The 19,566-nt window shown below is 35.6% G+C and overlaps 2 protein-coding genes across 2 annotated transcripts in view; both read right to left on the bottom strand.

The window, feature by feature from the left end:
- Positions 1-844: 844 nt before the first annotated feature.
- On the bottom strand, positions 845-5,051 carry LOC144446355 (stAR-related lipid transfer protein 5-like). The gene is made up of 6 exons (XM_078136102.1): positions 4,956-5,051; positions 3,280-3,329; positions 2,683-2,812; positions 2,367-2,487; positions 1,871-1,964; positions 845-1,128 (listed from the first exon to the last, which is right to left on the bottom strand). The coding sequence occupies exons 1-6, from the start codon at positions 5,049-5,051 to the stop codon at positions 993-995; spliced, it is 627 nt and encodes a 208-aa protein (XP_077992228.1). The 3' UTR covers positions 845-992.
- A 5,256-nt stretch (positions 5,052-10,307) lies between these two features.
- The window catches only part of LOC144446354 (huntingtin-like), a 46,303-nt gene continuing 37,044 nt past the window's right edge, over positions 10,308-19,566 (bottom strand). Inside the window, exons 47-54 of the mRNA XM_078136101.1 lie at positions 18,828-18,983; positions 18,267-18,454; positions 17,639-17,756; positions 16,904-17,235; positions 16,028-16,190; positions 15,072-15,232; positions 14,574-14,664; positions 10,308-14,398 (exon numbers count right to left, since the gene is read on the bottom strand). Coding sequence (XP_077992227.1) covers positions 14,294-14,398; positions 14,574-14,664; positions 15,072-15,232; positions 16,028-16,190; positions 16,904-17,235; positions 17,639-17,756; positions 18,267-18,454; positions 18,828-18,983 — 1,314 coding nt within the window. The 3' untranslated portion in view covers positions 10,308-14,293. The remainder of the gene's footprint in view (positions 14,399-14,573; positions 14,665-15,071; positions 15,233-16,027; positions 16,191-16,903; positions 17,236-17,638; positions 17,757-18,266; positions 18,455-18,827; positions 18,984-19,566) is intronic.

The following is a 19,566-nucleotide window of genomic DNA, read 5'->3' as shown; positions in this document are numbered from 1 at the left end:
GAAACACGGCCTGACAGATGAACAAATCAGAGAACTTTCTACCAATCATATAAAAGCTAATTCCATCTCGAGGACCATAATGGAAATATGTTTTAATTGCTATCTTGTGTTATCCTCGGCATCTCTTTAATATGTATATTTCATTACCAAATTATAATTTACTGTAAGCATTAGATACTGACAATATTCTATGAAAGGAATAAAAACGTAACTTGGTGCTATTCATTGACGTCAGCCACATTTAATGTAACTTCGTGAAATCTATGTACTTCAAAAATGTGTCCGCAAACAGATCAGTTTGTTAAAAATCAACCTACAGCAACAGACAAATATATTATTTCGACAAAGAGACAAGTGTCTCCCTGCTTTGGAGGATTTGACTTTTGTTTGTCTTGAGGACTGGTGTATTAAGTGTACATGTCAGATGCATAAGCCTGCGACGGTCTTTTCAAATTGCCAAAGTACGACATATATAACGTAAATTTGATGATACGACCGGTCAGCTGTCAGATTTGTCTTGAAGTCTTAATCATAGTATATCCGCCAAATCGGCGTTTCTTCACCTACTAAGATATCATATAGCGTATTATTTTGAAAAAAAACCCACAATTTCTAGACTATCATAAAAATTAAGTTAACAAACTTCGTAGTATGAAGCTAAGGGGACGCGAAATTGCTGTAACATAGAAGGGAATCAATAACCAAGAACGTCACATTTATTGAAACTAAATCTTTATTGATTTTGCATGGCCGTTCATAGGCTATATGAAGTGATATTTGCTAAGCTTGTGATTGGATGACATTTTTCTTTATAAGAAATATCCAAATATATCCCTCTTGACCTTTGTATTATGTAACTGAAAACTCAAATTATCACCTGCCGTAGAATGCTTTAAAAAACGAAGTACAATTATAATACATGCTACAAAAATGTAATTTTAGCAGTTTATGCTCCTAGTTGTTGTCCAGATATCGACACATCTTCCACCACATCAGGCAAACTCTTTGGCACCTTTCCTCATATCCTTTATGTAGTCCATCATAGCACCTGGTAAAAACTTCTCGGCCACTGACTTAGGGGTTAAATGACCATCAAACTGTATGATGTCAGTAACAAGTGTCTTACCCCTGTAATATTGTACATATATAGATATGAGATAGACAAATAGACAGAGGCACGGACGGACGGACAGGCAGGCAGACACAGACAGACAGACAGACAGACAGACAGACAGACAGACAGACAGACAGACAGACAGATAGACACAGACAGAGACAGACAGACAGACAGACAGACAGACAGACAGAGGGGAAGTAAGGGAGATATAGGGGAAGGAAGGGAGATGGCATTGAAAAAGGTTAGTGCAGTGTTGAAATTTTCTTAGACTTTTCAAAACAAAGATCCTTCCTTTTCCAGTTAAGTACTGTTCATGAATCACTTTGTCACATCATATCTCCCTTATCTTATGATTACATTATCTCGATAAATGAGCCAAAACAAGCCAGGAATTAAATCCAATGTCTTCGACGGGTACATTCACACTCAGCAGACAGACACCATGTCAAACATATTTAATTTGATATACATTCAATGGCCGACTGAGGGCGCACTGTATAGAAGTACACGATACACATATACCATGGCTGAACACAGTGCATTGGTGTATGTATGTTGAGTGTGAATGTACCCGTCGAAGACATTGGATTTAATTCCTGGCTTGATTTTGGCTCATTTTGGGTTGGTTTTGTCTAGTTTTGGCTCGTTCAGTGTCATTTATGGGTCGTTTGGCTTAATTTAGATGGAAATGCCAAACTTTAGCTCATTTGGATCGTTTCAACAAATATCAAAGACCATTGTCAAAACACTTACCCTTCAATACCTTGTAGATAGTTACCAGATGCATAATAATGAGCCCTCACAGAACCCTTGACTTCCGGGCATTTACGGTGGTGTACACTGGACCCTAGAACATTTTAAAAGTACACAAAAACTAGATTAATACGATATTGCAGAATGTTTATAACGTGCTAGTATTATACACATGTAATTTATATATTGATTTGTCATACACTATTAAAGTTATAGTTTATTCTAGGTTTCTCCCAGCATTGTGTTCGCACTAGTGCTCGGTAAGCTTGGCAACATTGCACAATAAAGCTACGATTGTGCATATCTATAATCAAATAACAAAAACATGAATAAAGAAAATGAAAACAATCTTTCCTTACTGCATTGTAAAATATGATACGAATTGAAGTGTGCGATGTATTACATCACATGTACGTGCGTACAGCTGAGCTTAGCTAGCGTGATCGTCAGGCGATTAACCAGAAAATAGCGTAAATCTCAATATAAACTGACTTACATGCCCCACGTAGCAAATTCTTATCAGGGAACGATCTGTATGCAATGACGTCACACACGTCACGTGATGAAACGATGCCTCCCATCATACTCGGCGAAAGGGTGTGGTAGATTCCCAAATCCTGTAAAGTTTGTCAAAGTTATACAGTGTAAATTCTCTGATGATAATAGCAGATTTACTTTAAGACTTTTTCAATGATTTGTCGCCAGGTCAATATAGAATACGACAGACTGGAATATATACCAGTACTTGATATTTGCCCAAAAAAACATTTAATATGAAAAAAGGGACAAAGTTCACATTTCTGAATGCATACCTCGTTGATTTGTTCAACTAGTGCGAAGTCCTTGGTATTATGGTGGTCCCATTTCAAACGTTTTTCAGGATTCATGATTAAATCTCTGATATTTTCCGGGGTTGTTTCCACTTCGTATTGAGACTTGACACTGTCATCAGAAACACACGTGAATGTTAGCATTACTCTTATACGTTAGACTAAGTATACTTGTCCTTCTATAGTTGAGCATTTTCCGTCTATAATCTTGTCATGTGGTGTATTTGAACTTACGTCTAGTAACACCTTATGCAAATATATATGCAATCCTTCTCAGTGAATTTTATCAAGGATGACAGATTGATGATTGATATTCCAACTTGAATTCTTCAACTGTTACAGTGCATTCACCAAGTGGTCTTTTTGAGGCGCAGAATTTGAAAGTATCAGTTATTAAGATAAAATATTTTTAGTGAAACAATCAAAGAGCAAAAGCAGTGACGTCACTAGCTGTAGCATGAGGCGAACGTACAGGGTTAGAACAATGCTTTGAGAAACGCAATACACAATAACAGGTATGAGTGGAGTGTTTGCACTCAATATCAATTAATTAATTGAATAGACTAAGTGTATACTTACACCCTGCCATCGAATTCCGTAGACTTTCTATGCCAAATCTTGGCACCCTTCTGTTACAAGATAAAAGGAGAATACGCATTTTATATATGACGATAATGAACCTATTTGTCTGCACATCACTGCCTCACGCGGAATGCAAAGACTGGCATTCACATCAGCAAAACCACTATGATACGTAACATCCATCACTGACACTGTCCAAAATTAGTCCAATATGTGGTCTAAATAATTGACCTTGACAAATTCTCTAACAAAACTTACTTAAGAATACAGTAAATCCAAACTATTATTTTTAATGAATGAAATTATTTCATCACTTCGAATCAAATGAAATCAAATCAAGGCAGTAAGTTATTTACATACGTAAATGAACATTACATGCTATGACATATACACATTTCAACTGAAGATTTGAAGTAGTATATGAAGTGTGAAGGATTAAGAGTACACAGTCAAGTAAGATTTGAAGTAGTATATGAAGTGTGAAGGATTAAGAGTACACAAGTTTTGACATGTGTGCATGTTGCTTCACATAGTCGTCTCAAGATAATTGATATAAGATTTTGGATTTTAATAATCAGATTACATGATATCATCGAGGCTGGGCAAACAGTCACTGTTGAACATTGGAACAAGGCATTTGCAATGACATGGCCAGTGCTGTAAAATATGCCTGAATGATATAATAAATCGCGTTTTTTGTTACATATACAAAGTTAGTTTTTTAATGCTACAATTATTTCGTTTTTTCATACTCGTGAATAAGCTGAGAAGTAATGACAAGTGACGTCAATATATATATTTGGACATTTTGAAAAATTCTGCTTTCGAAATTATTTTTGGGAAATTTGTCAATTTTCTTTGATTTGAACTAGACAGAATCCAACTTTGTAGCAGTTGACCTCAAAACGTAGGCTTTCATCAAATAAAAGACGATATACTTCAACCACGTACATATAACGCGTGAGATTGTGTTTGATATAACGCCTAGCTTGGCACTTATTCCTGTCACACGTGTTACCGACACTGTACTATGACCCTAGGACTATGATCCGAACGATCGCACTTTAGACAGTTGCATTCAACGACTACAATGCATAATGAACTCGTGCGCACTATTCTGTAACCGTACATGCCGAACATTGGACGACATGTACAGTTTGTCGACACACGGCTTCCTTTGATTTTTGTACAAAATGTAACACCCTGTTATTTTGTGTACCTTTAGTTGCTATTACCGTAGTGTAATTGGTAGCCATTAAAGTGTGTCGTGAACAACTTAAAGCACGCACTATTGGAACGTCCAATTTGGAGAAATAATTGTTGGAAAATCGGAGATAAGAATGACTTTACTTACTTGGGATTTTCGTTTTATTGAACATTTTGAAATTAATGTATTTTTTATAAATTATTAAACTATAGATTGTTGGTTTGTAACTAGGATATTATAAGAGAAGTACGTTGTTGGTTGTAGGTACATTTACTGCAGCCCGAAGTTTTACTAGAATTTTGACAAATCACATTCTTCACGAAATAGTCAAACATGACAATGAAGGAATGAACCCTTGATAAGGATAGTGCGATTGACTTTGGTGCTCCTTGGAATATGTGGTTGCTGAAAAAATAAAATAGTGTAAAAAAATCCCAGAATCCTGGAGATGTGCAAGAGTTCCTACCTTATCCTTGTCTTCTTTCCATTCAGAATCCGGCAGTGCTGCCAGTTCATCAATTTTTTCATAGTTACTGGCTGCGATTGCAAGATAGTCGGTCATATTGCTGTCGGTCTTTTCAATGCCCTGTCAGCTTTGTGAATGAAGCACTGCTGCGACTAGACATCGATATCCCTTATCAGGTACGACACACTAGTCTGGACTTTGTCTGACCCTTTGCATGATCTTTTAACGATGGAAATAGTAGAAAATTACATTTTCAAGTTCCAACACGATGTTTTAGACCACGGTTCGACAATGCTGGTGATAACTCGTATGTACCTCTCAGTATCAATATTAACAATCTATTTAAGTAGTTTATATAATCAACCTTCATTTGTATTAACCATCTTTATATTAATTTATTTAGATTATATGAATTCTGTTCTTTAAAATTATCCATGCACATGATGTGTGTTCTCTACTTACACCTCTGCACTAGGGAAGGATCAATGAGCTAAAAATAACAGCACATACAGGACGTAATCATTTAGATTAAATATAGTAATACCAACCATCCACTGCATTACTATTACGCGTACGGTAAATCCCCCCCCCCCCCCCTTAGTTAAAAAATAATGTGAATATTGTTTTGACCTCATCTGTATGTATCACCATATTCAGGTCATATCAATAACACTACCATGAGCTCATCATCACATCTTAATTATCTGTAAGTGTCACCGGGTACAAGGTACGTGCACTACTATTGCATAAATCGCACCATGCTACCTAAATCGATTTCGAATTTTAAGTTTCAAATACACTATTAATGGAACATCTCTACGTCGTGAGTGACGTAAATATGACCGATAATGAGTCATGTAATACCAATCCACCTACCCCCATATCGAAAGCGCTGTATTAAAAAAGTTTATGACCGTAGCTGGCACACTCCACTAATCTTGGCAAAATGTTGTTGATCCATGCAAAGAGCAGTTGTATGGTAGCCTAAGGCTGCCAATGATGTATGAAGGGAATGGGAATGGGAACATGGACAAAATTCAAGTAAGGTTGTATGGTAGTTGGGTTAGATATCATCAACTATATGGTTGTTATGTTCAGGTTGGAACCCTTACAGTATATACATAAAATTGACAGTGATTCAGTGGCCTGGTAAGATAAAAAAGTAGGTTATATTTCCTGGTAACTAGTAGCTGAGCTATCATGGAATCAACTATTGGTTATTATTTCACTATTTAGTATGTCTATCAAAACATGCATTATTAAATGCACAATTTTTCTGGTCATGTGCAATAAAACGACTACCAAGTATTCCCGGTTGACTACCAATGTACCATTTTCAAAAAGTGGCACATATAATTTATCACCAAAAGGAACTTAGAGCTTAGTCCCCTCTCCCCTTACATGCCACCCACCCACCCACCCACCCACCCACCCACCCACGAAATAAAGATGAATATATACAAATGATTCAAATTTCATTGATAATGTAGAAGGTTATTGCACTATGGGAAGCCGTTCAGGCCAAAAGTATTTTTTTATTTTAGCTATAGTATTTTATATTTTTCGTACTTACAAACTAATTTTAACCGTTTATGTACTTTTATTCCATGGTTACATTATTTTAATTGAAATAAGTTTTCATTTATAATTGCACACAGACATGCAAATGCATTTTTGTACTCACGAGGTTTGTACTTCGTTGATTTTACATCTTGTTCACATCTGTGGAATCTAAACGTCAATTCGAATTGTGAGAAGAATCCCCGGGGAAGAATCCAACAAAATTTTTATTTTTCATCCAACAAATTTTTTTTTCGGACCATGTGCGCCCTCTGGTGCCTTTACCTTGGCATAAGCCACGTGATAAACGAACACAGCCCTTGATGTATTGCTCACCAAATTTCAACACCCTCTGGGTCAAGAACACCGAGGAGTAATCTTACTGTTTCTCTATCAGTAACTGCACCATTCTGTATACTTTTTTTTTACTGGGGACAATTAGTTAAATAGATAAATTGATAATGTATTACATAGGAAATCACAACAGACATGTGGACTAGTGGTTAAAGTAGTCGACTTCACAACATAAGCATGTATCACAGCTCCAGGTTTGATTCCCATTAAGATTTCAGAATTTCTTTTTTCTTGTCTGGTTATTAAATATATACATGCTTATTGTAACCAATGTAATCACAACATTGCCATGTGGACGAGTGGTTAAAGTAGTGGACTTCAAGACCTAAGCCTATGTCACCGTTTCGGGTTCGATTGCCATTAGAGTAGGACAATTTTTTTACGTACTAAGGGCCATTGATTATAAGTAGATAAGCGACTATGTGACATAGGGAAGCAAGGGACCAAAACGGCGTCGTGGGTCAAGTTCGGAACGCCAAATAGTTAGTGCACAGGACTGTCGTTTCCTACTCAAAACCTTTCGAAAACTTCGCCTGAGGGTAGTGAGGGTAGTGAGGGTAGTGCAACATCTAGGACTTCAAGTTAGACAATCTATGAGAAAGGCAGAAATTCTATACAAGGTAATAAAATGTTTAGTGGAGTCAGGTGAATTTGAACAGTCTGTTCTAGAGCGTTATCTGAGTCGGCTGAGATAGCAATTAAGAAAATGGAAATCTAAGCAAACTTGGAATTGAGAAAATTGGAAATAGAAATGGAGAGGGAGGAAAAAATGGAAAAGAGGAGAATAGAGGAGAAAGAGAGAGAAAGGGAGAGAGAGAGATTGATTTCGAAATGAGAAAGTTGCAATTGCAAGTGGAGTTAACAGGCAAACTAGGTCAGCCTGAGACAAATTCAAATTCGGATAGATTTGATGTCACTAAACATATTAAACTAGTTCCACCTTTTTTCGAGAGGGATATTGACAAATATTTCCTACATTTTGAGAAAGTTGCGGAGAGTCTTCATTGGCCTAGGCAATATTGGTGTATGCTTTTGCAAAGCGTTCTGATTGGCAAAGCTAGGGAAATTTATGTACAATTGTCAGTAGCACAAGCCTCAGATTATGATTATGTAAAAGGATTAATTCTCAAAGGGTATGAGTTGGTTCCGGAAGCTTACCGCCAGAAGTTTAGAGAGTGTGAGAAAGAAAAAGACCAAACTTATGTTGAGTTTGCTAGAACAAAAGAGCAGTTGTTTGATCGTTAGTGATAAGCTTAGACAACTAGTTTTGATTGAGGAATTTAAACGGTGTATACATGGTGACATTAGAACATTTCTTGGTGAACAGAAAGCAGACACGTTGGAAATTGCTTCTCGTTTGGCTGATGATTATACATTGACTCATACGAGTTCATTTACTCACAAACCATCTCAGTCCTTTTCCTACAGAAATAATACAGGAAAATTTAACTCCTCATTTCCATCACGAAATTTTCCAAGATATAATCAAGCTACGTATAAACCTAGTAGTAGTTCACAAAATTCTACTCCTAAACCAGCTTCCACTGATTCTAAGCCTCGGTCGTATACTGGTAAACGATTTGGTCCTGTTTGCAATTATTGTAAGAGAGAGGGTCATATAATTGCTGATTGTTATAAACTTAAGAGATTGCGTGAAAATCGGAGTAGTCAAAGTGAGTCTAAGCCCATTGGCTTTGTTACGTCATCTAAACTTAAGTCTAATAGTAGTAAAGATGTGTTTAACACAGTTCTTGAGGTTAAATCCCCAGTTGAGGTCAAGGTCAAATCTAAAGATAGCATTGTGGAGATTTTTGAACCGTTCATTTATGATGGTTTGGTATCATTGTCAGGTGATTTGTCTTGTGGTATTTTAGTCAAGATTTTGAGAGATACTGGAGCATCCCAGTCACTCATTTTAGCAGATACTCTGCCGTTTTGCGGAAAGTCATTTTCAGGTTCCAGAGTTCTTATTAAAGGAGTAAATTCAGTTGATTATAGTCCAGTTGAACTCCATAATGTGTATTTGTCTTCGGACTTAGTTTCTGGACCTGTGACCTTAGGTATTCAGCCTTCTCTGCCTTTTCAAGGAATCCATGTTATTCTTGGCAATGACCTTGCAGGTGACAAAGTCATTGTAAATCCAGTTGTGACTGATAAACCTTGTCTTAAACAGGAGCTAGACCCTGTCGAACAGGAATTTCCTGATTTGTATCCTGCTTGTGCAGTTACTCGAGCTATGACAAAGAAAGAGTCTGAAAGTCAGAGTTCTAACAGTGAAAGTTTACAGGAAAGTGATGTACAGGATGTTGTTGTAAATGATACATTTCTCAGTAAAGTGTTTGGTACAGACCATTCTGTTATTCCTTTTGGGTCTGAGCCCTCAAGTGAAACTCAATCTGACTCAAGTCAGATATATTCTAAGTCAAATCTTGTTAAGGAACAACGCAAAGATCCTGAAATTTTGCGCTTGTTTGATGAAGTTGTTGAAGAATCTGAAATTTCGGAGGATCCGATTTGTTTCTATACCAAATTTGGGATTCTTATGCGTAAGTGGAGACCGCCAGATGTTTCAGTAGATGATGAATGGGCAGATTATGTGTCAGAGTTCCGTACTAAACTCTTTAGAGCATGTGAGCTAGCCAGACGAAATCTTGTGTCATCTCAGAAATCTATGAAAAGTAGATATGATAACCATGCCACTAAACGCACGTTTGTGCCTAGTCAAAAGTCTTACTTGAAGTAAAGAAAGCTAAATGCAGCACAGCTCTGACAACTTACTCCAATTTGCACACACCCAGAAACCTTCAGATGTACTGGTTAACAATGGCTACCGAGTTTGTAGGACAGCAAACTGATTTATAATTCACAAAGTTCACAGAATACCAACTGTATTTCAAGTCCGCGGCACAGAAAGTTCGACATGTAGTTTCCAAACGAACAAGGTACTAAGACCAGTCTCGATAACATCGGCAATATCAAAGAGAGTTCCAAAGTCTAACTGTATTGAGTAAAACAGTCACTTCCTTAGCCAAGTACAGGTTTCTCAAAACTCACTAGCTGTGCTGCAACAGAAAAGTCCATGTGTTCTATGCGACTGCCAGGCTATTACTGTCCAGGCCATGCCAACCCAATACACAAAATATTCATGTCCCTGTAAGTGTATCTATTGACATGCAAATTAAAATAATTACAATTTCAAAGCAATAAGTAATTAGGCAACCTCAATGGAAAATTCCGTGACTCTTAAGACATTGACCGGTCGCAGAGGGGTCACAGAGAAAATTGCATCATCATAACACACCCCCTCTTGAAAAAAAGAAAGGTTTTCTCAAAAGTTTTCTTTGATAAACCTGAGGGTAGTGAGGGTAGACTATAGAATACAAAAACAATTTAATACCAAAACACATTTATATATTTTTAGTTATACTTTATTGACCTGTTTGAGTATATTAACAACAGAAAGGGAAATGAAACAATTAAAATATCAATGGAAGAAATGTATCACATTTATGCAAAAACACATAAAAATTGTCCAATCAAACATTTGCTTTCATGTCATGTGATCATGTCATTAGCAAATCACAAATCGACACAATCACACGAATCAAGTTCACCATGATTGGATCGCTAGCATTACACATAGTTTGAGACAAACAGTAGCAGGTATATGGTTACCGTAATAACATCCAATATGTACATAGATAAACACAAAAAACTTAAAGATTTCATAAACACCCATCACTCACACCAATGTTGTCTATTACAGTGATGAAAAGGACATCTTACATTGAACTATTTCGTCAGTATGGCTAAAATAACTGGATTAAACTCCATTTTTGTTGTACAATATCATAACCATATACAATGAACACAACACAAACAAGTACACCACAGAAATATTAGCACAACGTCCAAGCTTTCAAATAGTTGCCAAATTCTAACATTATACCACTTAGATGATCTTGGATACATCATTCAGGAAATACAGTAGTAATGCAGTATTCCACCGTATGACAACCAAACTTACAAATATTGGAAACTTATAAAACTAGTGGAGATCTTCAAATAAAAATTCATAAACTTTTGACTGAAGGAATTTCCAACTTTGTGTTTGGATCAAAAGTTTTAATCTGATAAATTAGCGGATGTATGTCAGATAAACAAAATGCCTGTCTCATTTAAATTGTCACTAAAACTAATACGTACATTGCTTTTAAATTGAAGTATATGATTTCTTAACATACTTAAAATGAACAATTCATGACTTTATTAAATATTGGTAGGCTTCTAATATTGGTTTCTTATTTATCTATCTTTTTCAGGAAGGTAACTGTCCATGTTCTGTTGCTTGCATTACCATGTTACTATGTCATATACACAAGTGAATATAGGTTTGAAAGTTTCAATTTAGTATACACACCAAATAGAAATACCATTTTGAGTACATTGTAATGCCCTTAATGACACTGAATGAGTGTGACAGGTTCATATTGTTTCTAAATTGTAGGATACCAAACTTTCTACTTGGAGAATATATGGATGATATTTGATAATATAACATTACATGACAAAGCCATATTGTGAAGCCCATCAGCATTGCAGTAAAAAACAACACGTCATGAAGCTTACACTTGTATAAAAACAACATCTACATTTTAGGTTAGTTGTTACATGATGAACCTTTACATTACTGGAGGGTCCCACTAACAATGAAGATACCATGAGGCGATGTCACAGTACTAGTAAGACAATGAAATAGACTAGAAACAGATTATAAACACTGAATTACTTGTATTACCTACCATCTTATCACCAGTGTGTCATCACAACTTTTCTTCACATTTTCAGTGGCATCTTTAAACTACCTTTCTTTGCCAAAAAACTTTCAAATTCTCTTAAAACTTTACAAACTAAAATGCATGAAAGAAAGTCATACAGAGTGATACAATTATTAGTCTATTACATTTGTCTATGAATGTTCTCAATCATCCAGGTATGAGGTTAATATGAAGAAATTACAATATATCCTACTGTTGTTTTCAGTGGCAATTACAGCTTCACGTCTATAATAGACATTTCTTCAGGTCAACAAATAAAGTGTATTAAATCATGTCAGGATGAAGTGGGCTGAACCATTGGAGAGGAGGGTAAGCTGTCAACCATCCCTCACTACATGTCAATAGATCAAACAACTGAAAAACAGGCAAGTTAGAGACTCCCTCTCATCCTTGTCAAATGGATTGAAACCTGTGTATGAGCGGAATGGGATTGCTGGCTCATTAAGAATGTTGCATCCATATATGGTTGAGTGAAAACAGATTGCTTTGTGTTGTGTAAAAAATGACAGTGCAGTGGTTAACAACAGACAAAGAATGTAGATTGAAATACTCAATATTTTGAGGTGGTGAAGATTTCTGACAAAATTCAACTCTATTAATATGGTTTTGATTTTGCATATATTTGTGGTGGTCACTTCACAGCACACATTAAAGTGTGACAGATTTCATCAAAGTATATCACAGACACCACTGCAATCATTTTTTTTTACAAGCTTGTTCGACTTGCATAACAATTTAGATTATTCTTTGCTAGTTATTTACTGTACATGACAATATAATACAAACAATCCTAAATGTACACATCTAGATCTGTCATTGAAATTCCCTTCTTTTTTGTCATTATAATGACCTCTGCATTTCTTTCTGATAAACACAAAGCTCACTGTGAATCATCACAAAAATCAAGTTTTGAATGTGAAGTTTTTGTTTGTCAAGCCGTACAGCCACGGTTTCTTTTTGGCTGTTACGTTCATGGTCAGACAGGAGGTTATGACCACAGACCCTAAATAATTTCATGTATGATCTATGGTCAGACAGGAGGTTATGACCACAGACCCTAAATAATTTCATGTATGATCTATGGTCAGACAGGAGGTTATGACCACAGACCCTAAATAATTTCATGTATGATCTATGGTCAGACAGGAGGTTATGGAGAGATATGATCAATATTTGTCTATTCATTTCACATGCTTGAAAGAATACAATAATGCCATATTTTAACCCAAACGTCATCCCACAACTTATAATTTGTCCCTTTAATGTCAGAAAACAGTCGTCTTCTCTTAAAAGTGATACTTGTAGAAACTATAATGATGTTCCGTGTCAATATTGACACTTGTCTGAATAATGTGGTTTGAATTATTTAAAGAAAGAGAAAGTCTGATAATGTAGCAATCTTTACCAGTCATTGTCATGAAATAAAGACCAATGTAATTTTTACTAACTTTCTTACATAACATTTTGGCACTTGTTGGGAAATTCAATATTTTACATTTACAAACAAGCACAATAAGCACATTATATCCCAATCTGATTAAAATCTGATGTAGTGTACCCGTCGCGATTTCTTTTTGGCTGTTACGTTTACTGTCATTTGTTCTCTTGTGAGCACTTGTTACATACATCTGACACAATACCATAGGTTTTCCCAAACCCAATCTCGTAATTATGAGTAACCAACCAGAATCCGTCTTACAATATAGTACACTCAATGTTCGAAAATTGAAAGAAAGAGAACCACCAAACAATAACGATACCATCATTGTCTGAACTCTCTGCTCATGCTTTTTTCGCATTACACGTTTTCATTAGTTGAGTGAATTCACTCAGCACGCTCGTGTGGCTTGGGAAAACCTATGGTATTGTGTCAGATGTATGTGATGCACACTCACAAAAGAGCAATGACAGTAAATGTAACAGCCAAAAAGAAACAGTGTCGTGTACACTACATCGGATTTCAATCAGACTGATTATATCCATAACTGTTTGAGTACAACATATAAATATTATCACATAGACAAATACATATGTCTGGAAGTTAATCTACGTAAAGACAGTACGCTGGGTTGTTTTTTTGCATTGACTCTTAAGTTGATAGGTGAATAGAATTTCTTACCAACTTTGTTCTATAAAATACAGTCATCACCTGAAACCCTGTTTTCCTAATTAAACTTGAACACCCCTACATCCCTCCAAATTTGGTGTGATCTGGCAATTTCTCAATCGTAGATCATTCCATTTGGTAGAGAAACAGGGGTGTAAAAGTCTAGGGCTGACTGACAGATACTCCTTATTACACTTCACTATCACAAAGATTCAAATATGGTGCCATAAGCCTGCTGCTATGGTTACCATGTATTTAGTAAATTCATCCAATATGTTGGCATGGAAACTACAAATCTTGAATGGCAAATTCACGTTCCCGTTTTCCTCCATTGTTTCCGAAGTCAGTAAATTATAACTTTAATCAGTGGTTGATCATACAATACTTTCCTTGCAACCAACTGGACACAACACACAACATCATCTGTTACGATGCAGTGCAGGCAACCAGGAATTCAGAGTAAGGGCCATCTGTCATTGTTATGGTGATGTGCATGCAGCCAGTAATTCAGAGTAAGGGCCATCTGGTGAGGCTACAGATTGGAATATTGAGATGAATGCTCTCTTTCCTCCTTCTTCCACCAACTGGAAAGAAATGAGAATGAAAATGGTTATGATGAGTTTATGTCTTGTTTATATTAGCAATCACACTCAAATACTGATTTTTGATTTCATTATTACACAAGACCTCAGAGAGTGTTTACATATCTTTCCATCCAAAAAACATAGGTATTTTGTTTTGACAGTCAGTTATAATTACCTGATGGTTGTAGAAATCCAAGGCAGCCACACAGAAATTCCTTTTGTCAATGTTTTCTAACTTTCCCATTCTGCCAATCACATGAGGTAAGCTGGGTGTATTGGTTAAAGTCAAATCATGATGGTAAACAGGTTGCATACTAACATGCATTAAAATAGGTCAATATGTCACTAGGTCAGAAAACGGGAGCTATAAACAAATACATATGTACAGTACCGTGTAGTATGAAATAAACCTATTAACTTCTATATCCTCCATCTTTATATAGATGCATGCAGGTATGGATGTGAGTGAATGGGTGCATGTGGTGTGTGTGTGTGTGTGTGTGTGTGTGTGTGTTTGTGTGTGTGTGTGTGTGTGTGTGTGTGTGTGTGTGTGTGTGTGTGTGTGTGTGTGTGTGTGTGTGTCTGTGCACATGTGTGGTTGTGGGTGTATGGGGTGTCATACTTTGCCATACAAACTAATAGTATACAGACTAACTATACAAGTAAAGGATACAGAGCACATATCCACATATTGGTAGATGAACTGATGAAGAAACATGTCAAACTCCATATTGCCATGGATACTGGTGTACGTTGAGTGAAATTAGAGAGTGACAACATGACCCAGTCTCTAACAAGAACAGTCTGACCATGCTGATGTAGTTTGCTGAACACCTACAATAGAAATACACATAGAACATTTGTATTCACTGTACTCTGTAATCAGATTGTAACAAACTATCAATGATATTTTCAAACTGGAGCCAGAGGTGTTGTATAATTACTGTATACACTGTGGGCCTCGTTTTATATGACGAGGAAATAAAGCTGAACTAACTAAAATCATATTTGTCATATATCTAAACTCTCTAATGTTGTGTGAAAGTGTGAAGAATTTGGTTTCAAAGTATGAAGACAAACCAGACAAACAAAGGTAACTGGATGGTCTCTCAACAAACTCAACTCATTACATGTAGGTTGCTAACACTCACACTACAACATGTACTTTCAACCATTCACAGATCACCATCAACTCAGCAACCAAGAAACAACTTATATTAGGCCAAAAAAATTGTGTGGTTCCGATTACGCTCAATGTTAGAATAGGTAGATTTTTTTAATTTTTTAATTTGTCCTTTTTTCATGTGTGAGTGTCTAGTTCAGGTAGTTATGTTTTCCATTGTTTTCCATATGGTCTCTGTGTTTTACTTATTGGTTTCTTCCCATCAGATGTACAGCCACTACAGATTGGAAGAAAAGTTTTATATTGTCTTTTTAATTAAGTTGATGTCAGTTTATGCATCTACTATTTCTTGTGAGATTTCACAATTTTTGCAGTTTTATCATTTTTGTCTCGAACATGTAAAAAAATGTTTAGGGTCGTCAGTGAAAAACTAGGTGCGGTCGGGTAACTGGAACCAAACAATCTTTTTTTTAATGCCTAAATGACAAACTGACTAAAACTATTACCTTAAATACAACCCTTGCCATGAGTTGTGGATGTGGTTGTTGACTGGATAAAAACTCTCCGATTACTTTGTTCATGATATCCTGTGCTGGGAAGAAATCTATAAGGAATGTGGGTAACATGCGAGCAACCACTCTAGCTTCTGATGGGAAACCTTTCCGTATTCTACAACAAATGATAAATTAAATATTGTTATTTGATGCACTAATGTAAACAGAATCACTAACACCTAATTATTGTTCTTTGCATTTCCACATCTTATTTACATATGACACACTGATTATGTATTTCAAATTAGCAAGGACTGTCAAAGTATACTATCACACAAAAAGTCACAACAAACAAATCCACTGATAATACAACGGGTAACACTGAAGTAAAACATTTTCTCTATGTGCTACACTCATTTATAGCATTCATATTACAACGAGTGACACCAAATTAAAGCACTTTCTCTATGTGCTACACTCATTTCTAGCATTCATATTACAAAGAGTAACACTGAAGTGAAGCACTTTCTCTATGTGCTACACTCATTTATACCATTCATATCAACTGTAAAAGTATACTGTTTCAATTGGTTTATTTACAAGCCTAGCATGTGGCCTTTCTAATGTGATCAATTAGCAAATGATACATTTGCTAATTCATCACATTAGAAAGGGATACAGAAAGTACTTTACTTTGGTGTTATGGGTTGTATCATGCAATGTTTCTTAACTATATATCTCAAACTATGCAAGTTTGAAGTAAATCATACTTGTCTATTTCTTCAAGAAATCAAGACAGGTAAAGGCCTGGCACCTAATAGTCATGTGACTTTATAGAACTACTACTATTGGTCTATTACTATATTCATGACACTTGTGCTGACTCACCTGTCAAAAAGTGCTGTGACCCTTTCCATTGCAATCAACAACTTTTCTGGATCATGTGATGCAGTATGTGGCTCTGATTGGTTACCACTCTCTAATTTCTTTTGTTCCCTTTCTTTAGCAGTGTACATGCATGTTAACATCAAACCCAGGGCTGACATGGCTCGATGTGTTGACGCCATACATAGTCTGTCTACACTCGCCTTAACAATGGCATCACACTCACTGGTTGTGAGCACTCTGGCTAATACAAGACGCTCCATACCCCGTATTGCGGCATGATACACTGCTGATGATATGGCTTCCTCTGAACCAGATACCATTGTCACACAAATCTAGGAGTTAAAAAAATGTGTCAGTAAATACCCACCTTATCATACAAATATCATCATCTAATATTTTCTAATTCAGCATCAATTTACAAATAAATATCATTTTTATGAATCCAGTCTAAGATAAGTTTATATACTAGTATGGCAAAAAGTTTTGGAAACACAAATTAAAAAATAATATTTTTGTTCAAATATTTTATATAGGAAAATCCTACAGTTTTAGTACAAATTTTAATTTGAGAATTATTTCTATGAATCCAGTTTAAAATAGAGATACAAAGAGCCAAAAATTTACGACAAAGACAACATTTTAGTTCAAATATTTATGGCAGGAAAAATGTTGAGATTACAGAGGGAAAACTGGAAGTAAACAACATTGTAGACAACTGATTACATAAAAACCAACCTGTATAATATTATAGGTGAAATCCATGTCCTTGATGTGTTCTACATAGTGTTCAATTAGATAAAAAGATGTAGCTAACATCGCCAACATATGTTTCAGACTGACCACACAATTTATTCTGTAAGGAGAGATTGACATACGTCATGTTACTCAAAAGACCAGGACAGTAATACAATGATTAACACTGAAGTAATAAAAGCACTTTCTCTATGGGCTACACTCATTTATAGCATTCATATTACAATGAGTAATACTGAAGTAAAGCACTTTCTCTATGTGCTACACTCATTTATAGCATTCATATTGCAACAAGTAACACTGTAGTAATCACAATCATTGTTGAAACCAATATCACCATGGTTGTTATCACAAACACTGTTGAAACTGATATCACCATGGTTGTAATCACTGTTGAAACCGATATCACCATGGTTGTAATCAGAATCCTACCAAAACCCTCTTCAATACAAAACAGTCCACTATGCTAGTCAGTAGATCTCATAAGATACACACATAATGATGAACAAAGGTATTATAGAATGGGTTTAATTTCAGTTTTGAAATTTTATATTTGCATGCTTTTCCACAATCTTGTGTGAAGTATGTGAATAGTGTAGCGTATACTTACTGTGCAAGGGGTGCCAGATTTTTGACAAGATATTCTGTAACAACTGGTACGAACACACCAATATCTTCAATAGTGTTAGATTCTAAAACGTACAAAATGCCCTGTAATGCTGCGATACGACACGGTAAATGTACACTGCGTAGTGTCACTTCTAATAACTTACTCACTTTCTCTGATATTGCACTATCCTGGAAACAAATAAAAACAGTAAAATATTCAATAACATATAAAAACCAGGTCATTCTCAATACCTTAAAAAACACTTTCAATTTACATAATCAAACATATTTATGTGCCTTCAATTTTCAATACAAGAAAGGTTAGTTTATAATACACAAAGTCAAATTCATTGTCATTTTTACCATGTCTATGAATTTTAATGATTATCACATAAATACGTGCAAATCTTCACCTGTGTGACATCAAACAGGTCAAATCAAAAACCTGAATCACCTCTGTCCTTCCGGTACAGAACTTTTTTCTCTCAACTGTTCAGAATAATTTGCTTCTGCAATTCTATGCTACATGTTATGTTTTTTTTTTCAGTTTATTTTTACTTACCATCCCTAAAACTGCAGCTGCTTTACAAATTCCTGGAATGATGTATTGGGTTAATAATTCATCTTCAACTGGGTGGTTCTTTTGCACCTCTAGGAGAGTGTCAAACATCCATTCATACTGAGCATGCTCAGTAAATACGTCTGAAATGGACAACACCTGTTTGAAGATAAACAGAGATGGAGTGAATTTATTCTGTGTATTTCTCAATTTGTTGCTATGTGATTGGTCAGCTGTTCAACCAAATATCATAATGTTGAGAAAATAGAACTATGTGGACTTTTGAAAACATCAGTAGAACAAGAAGAATATGTGAACTGTTTAATTTACAGCAACTGGAAAATGAACTCCATTTTTGTCTTGTATGCCCAGCTTATTACGAGTTAAGAAAGAAATTCCTATCATCCTTTTTCTACGAATTCCCGACAATGACAAAATTCACTTCTGTGTTCACAAAACCCTCATACTTTGGTGAGTTTGTCCAAATTCCTGTTTTATAGCTTCAAAATGAGAAATAATATACTTGAATCTGTGTTACTTTATTTTGAAATTTTGAGGCACACTTAACATAGCCTGCAGATTATTCTTTTTCTATATGTTGTCTATTCACTTTGACGACTTGTATTAAGGGCTGGTGGCCTAAATTACAGAATAAATCATATATATATATATATATAATCATAAATGTTGAGAAAATAGAACTATAGCACATTATCTCATGAAGTATGATTGACATAGGACA

Source organism: Glandiceps talaboti, chromosome 15 (genome assembly GCF_964340395.1).
Source record: "Glandiceps talaboti chromosome 15, keGlaTala1.1, whole genome shotgun sequence".
Lineage (NCBI taxonomy): Eukaryota > Metazoa > Hemichordata > Enteropneusta > Spengelidae > Glandiceps > Glandiceps talaboti.
The sequence above is the reverse complement of the archived record's forward strand: the minus strand, read 5'-3'. Positions and strand labels throughout refer to the sequence as shown.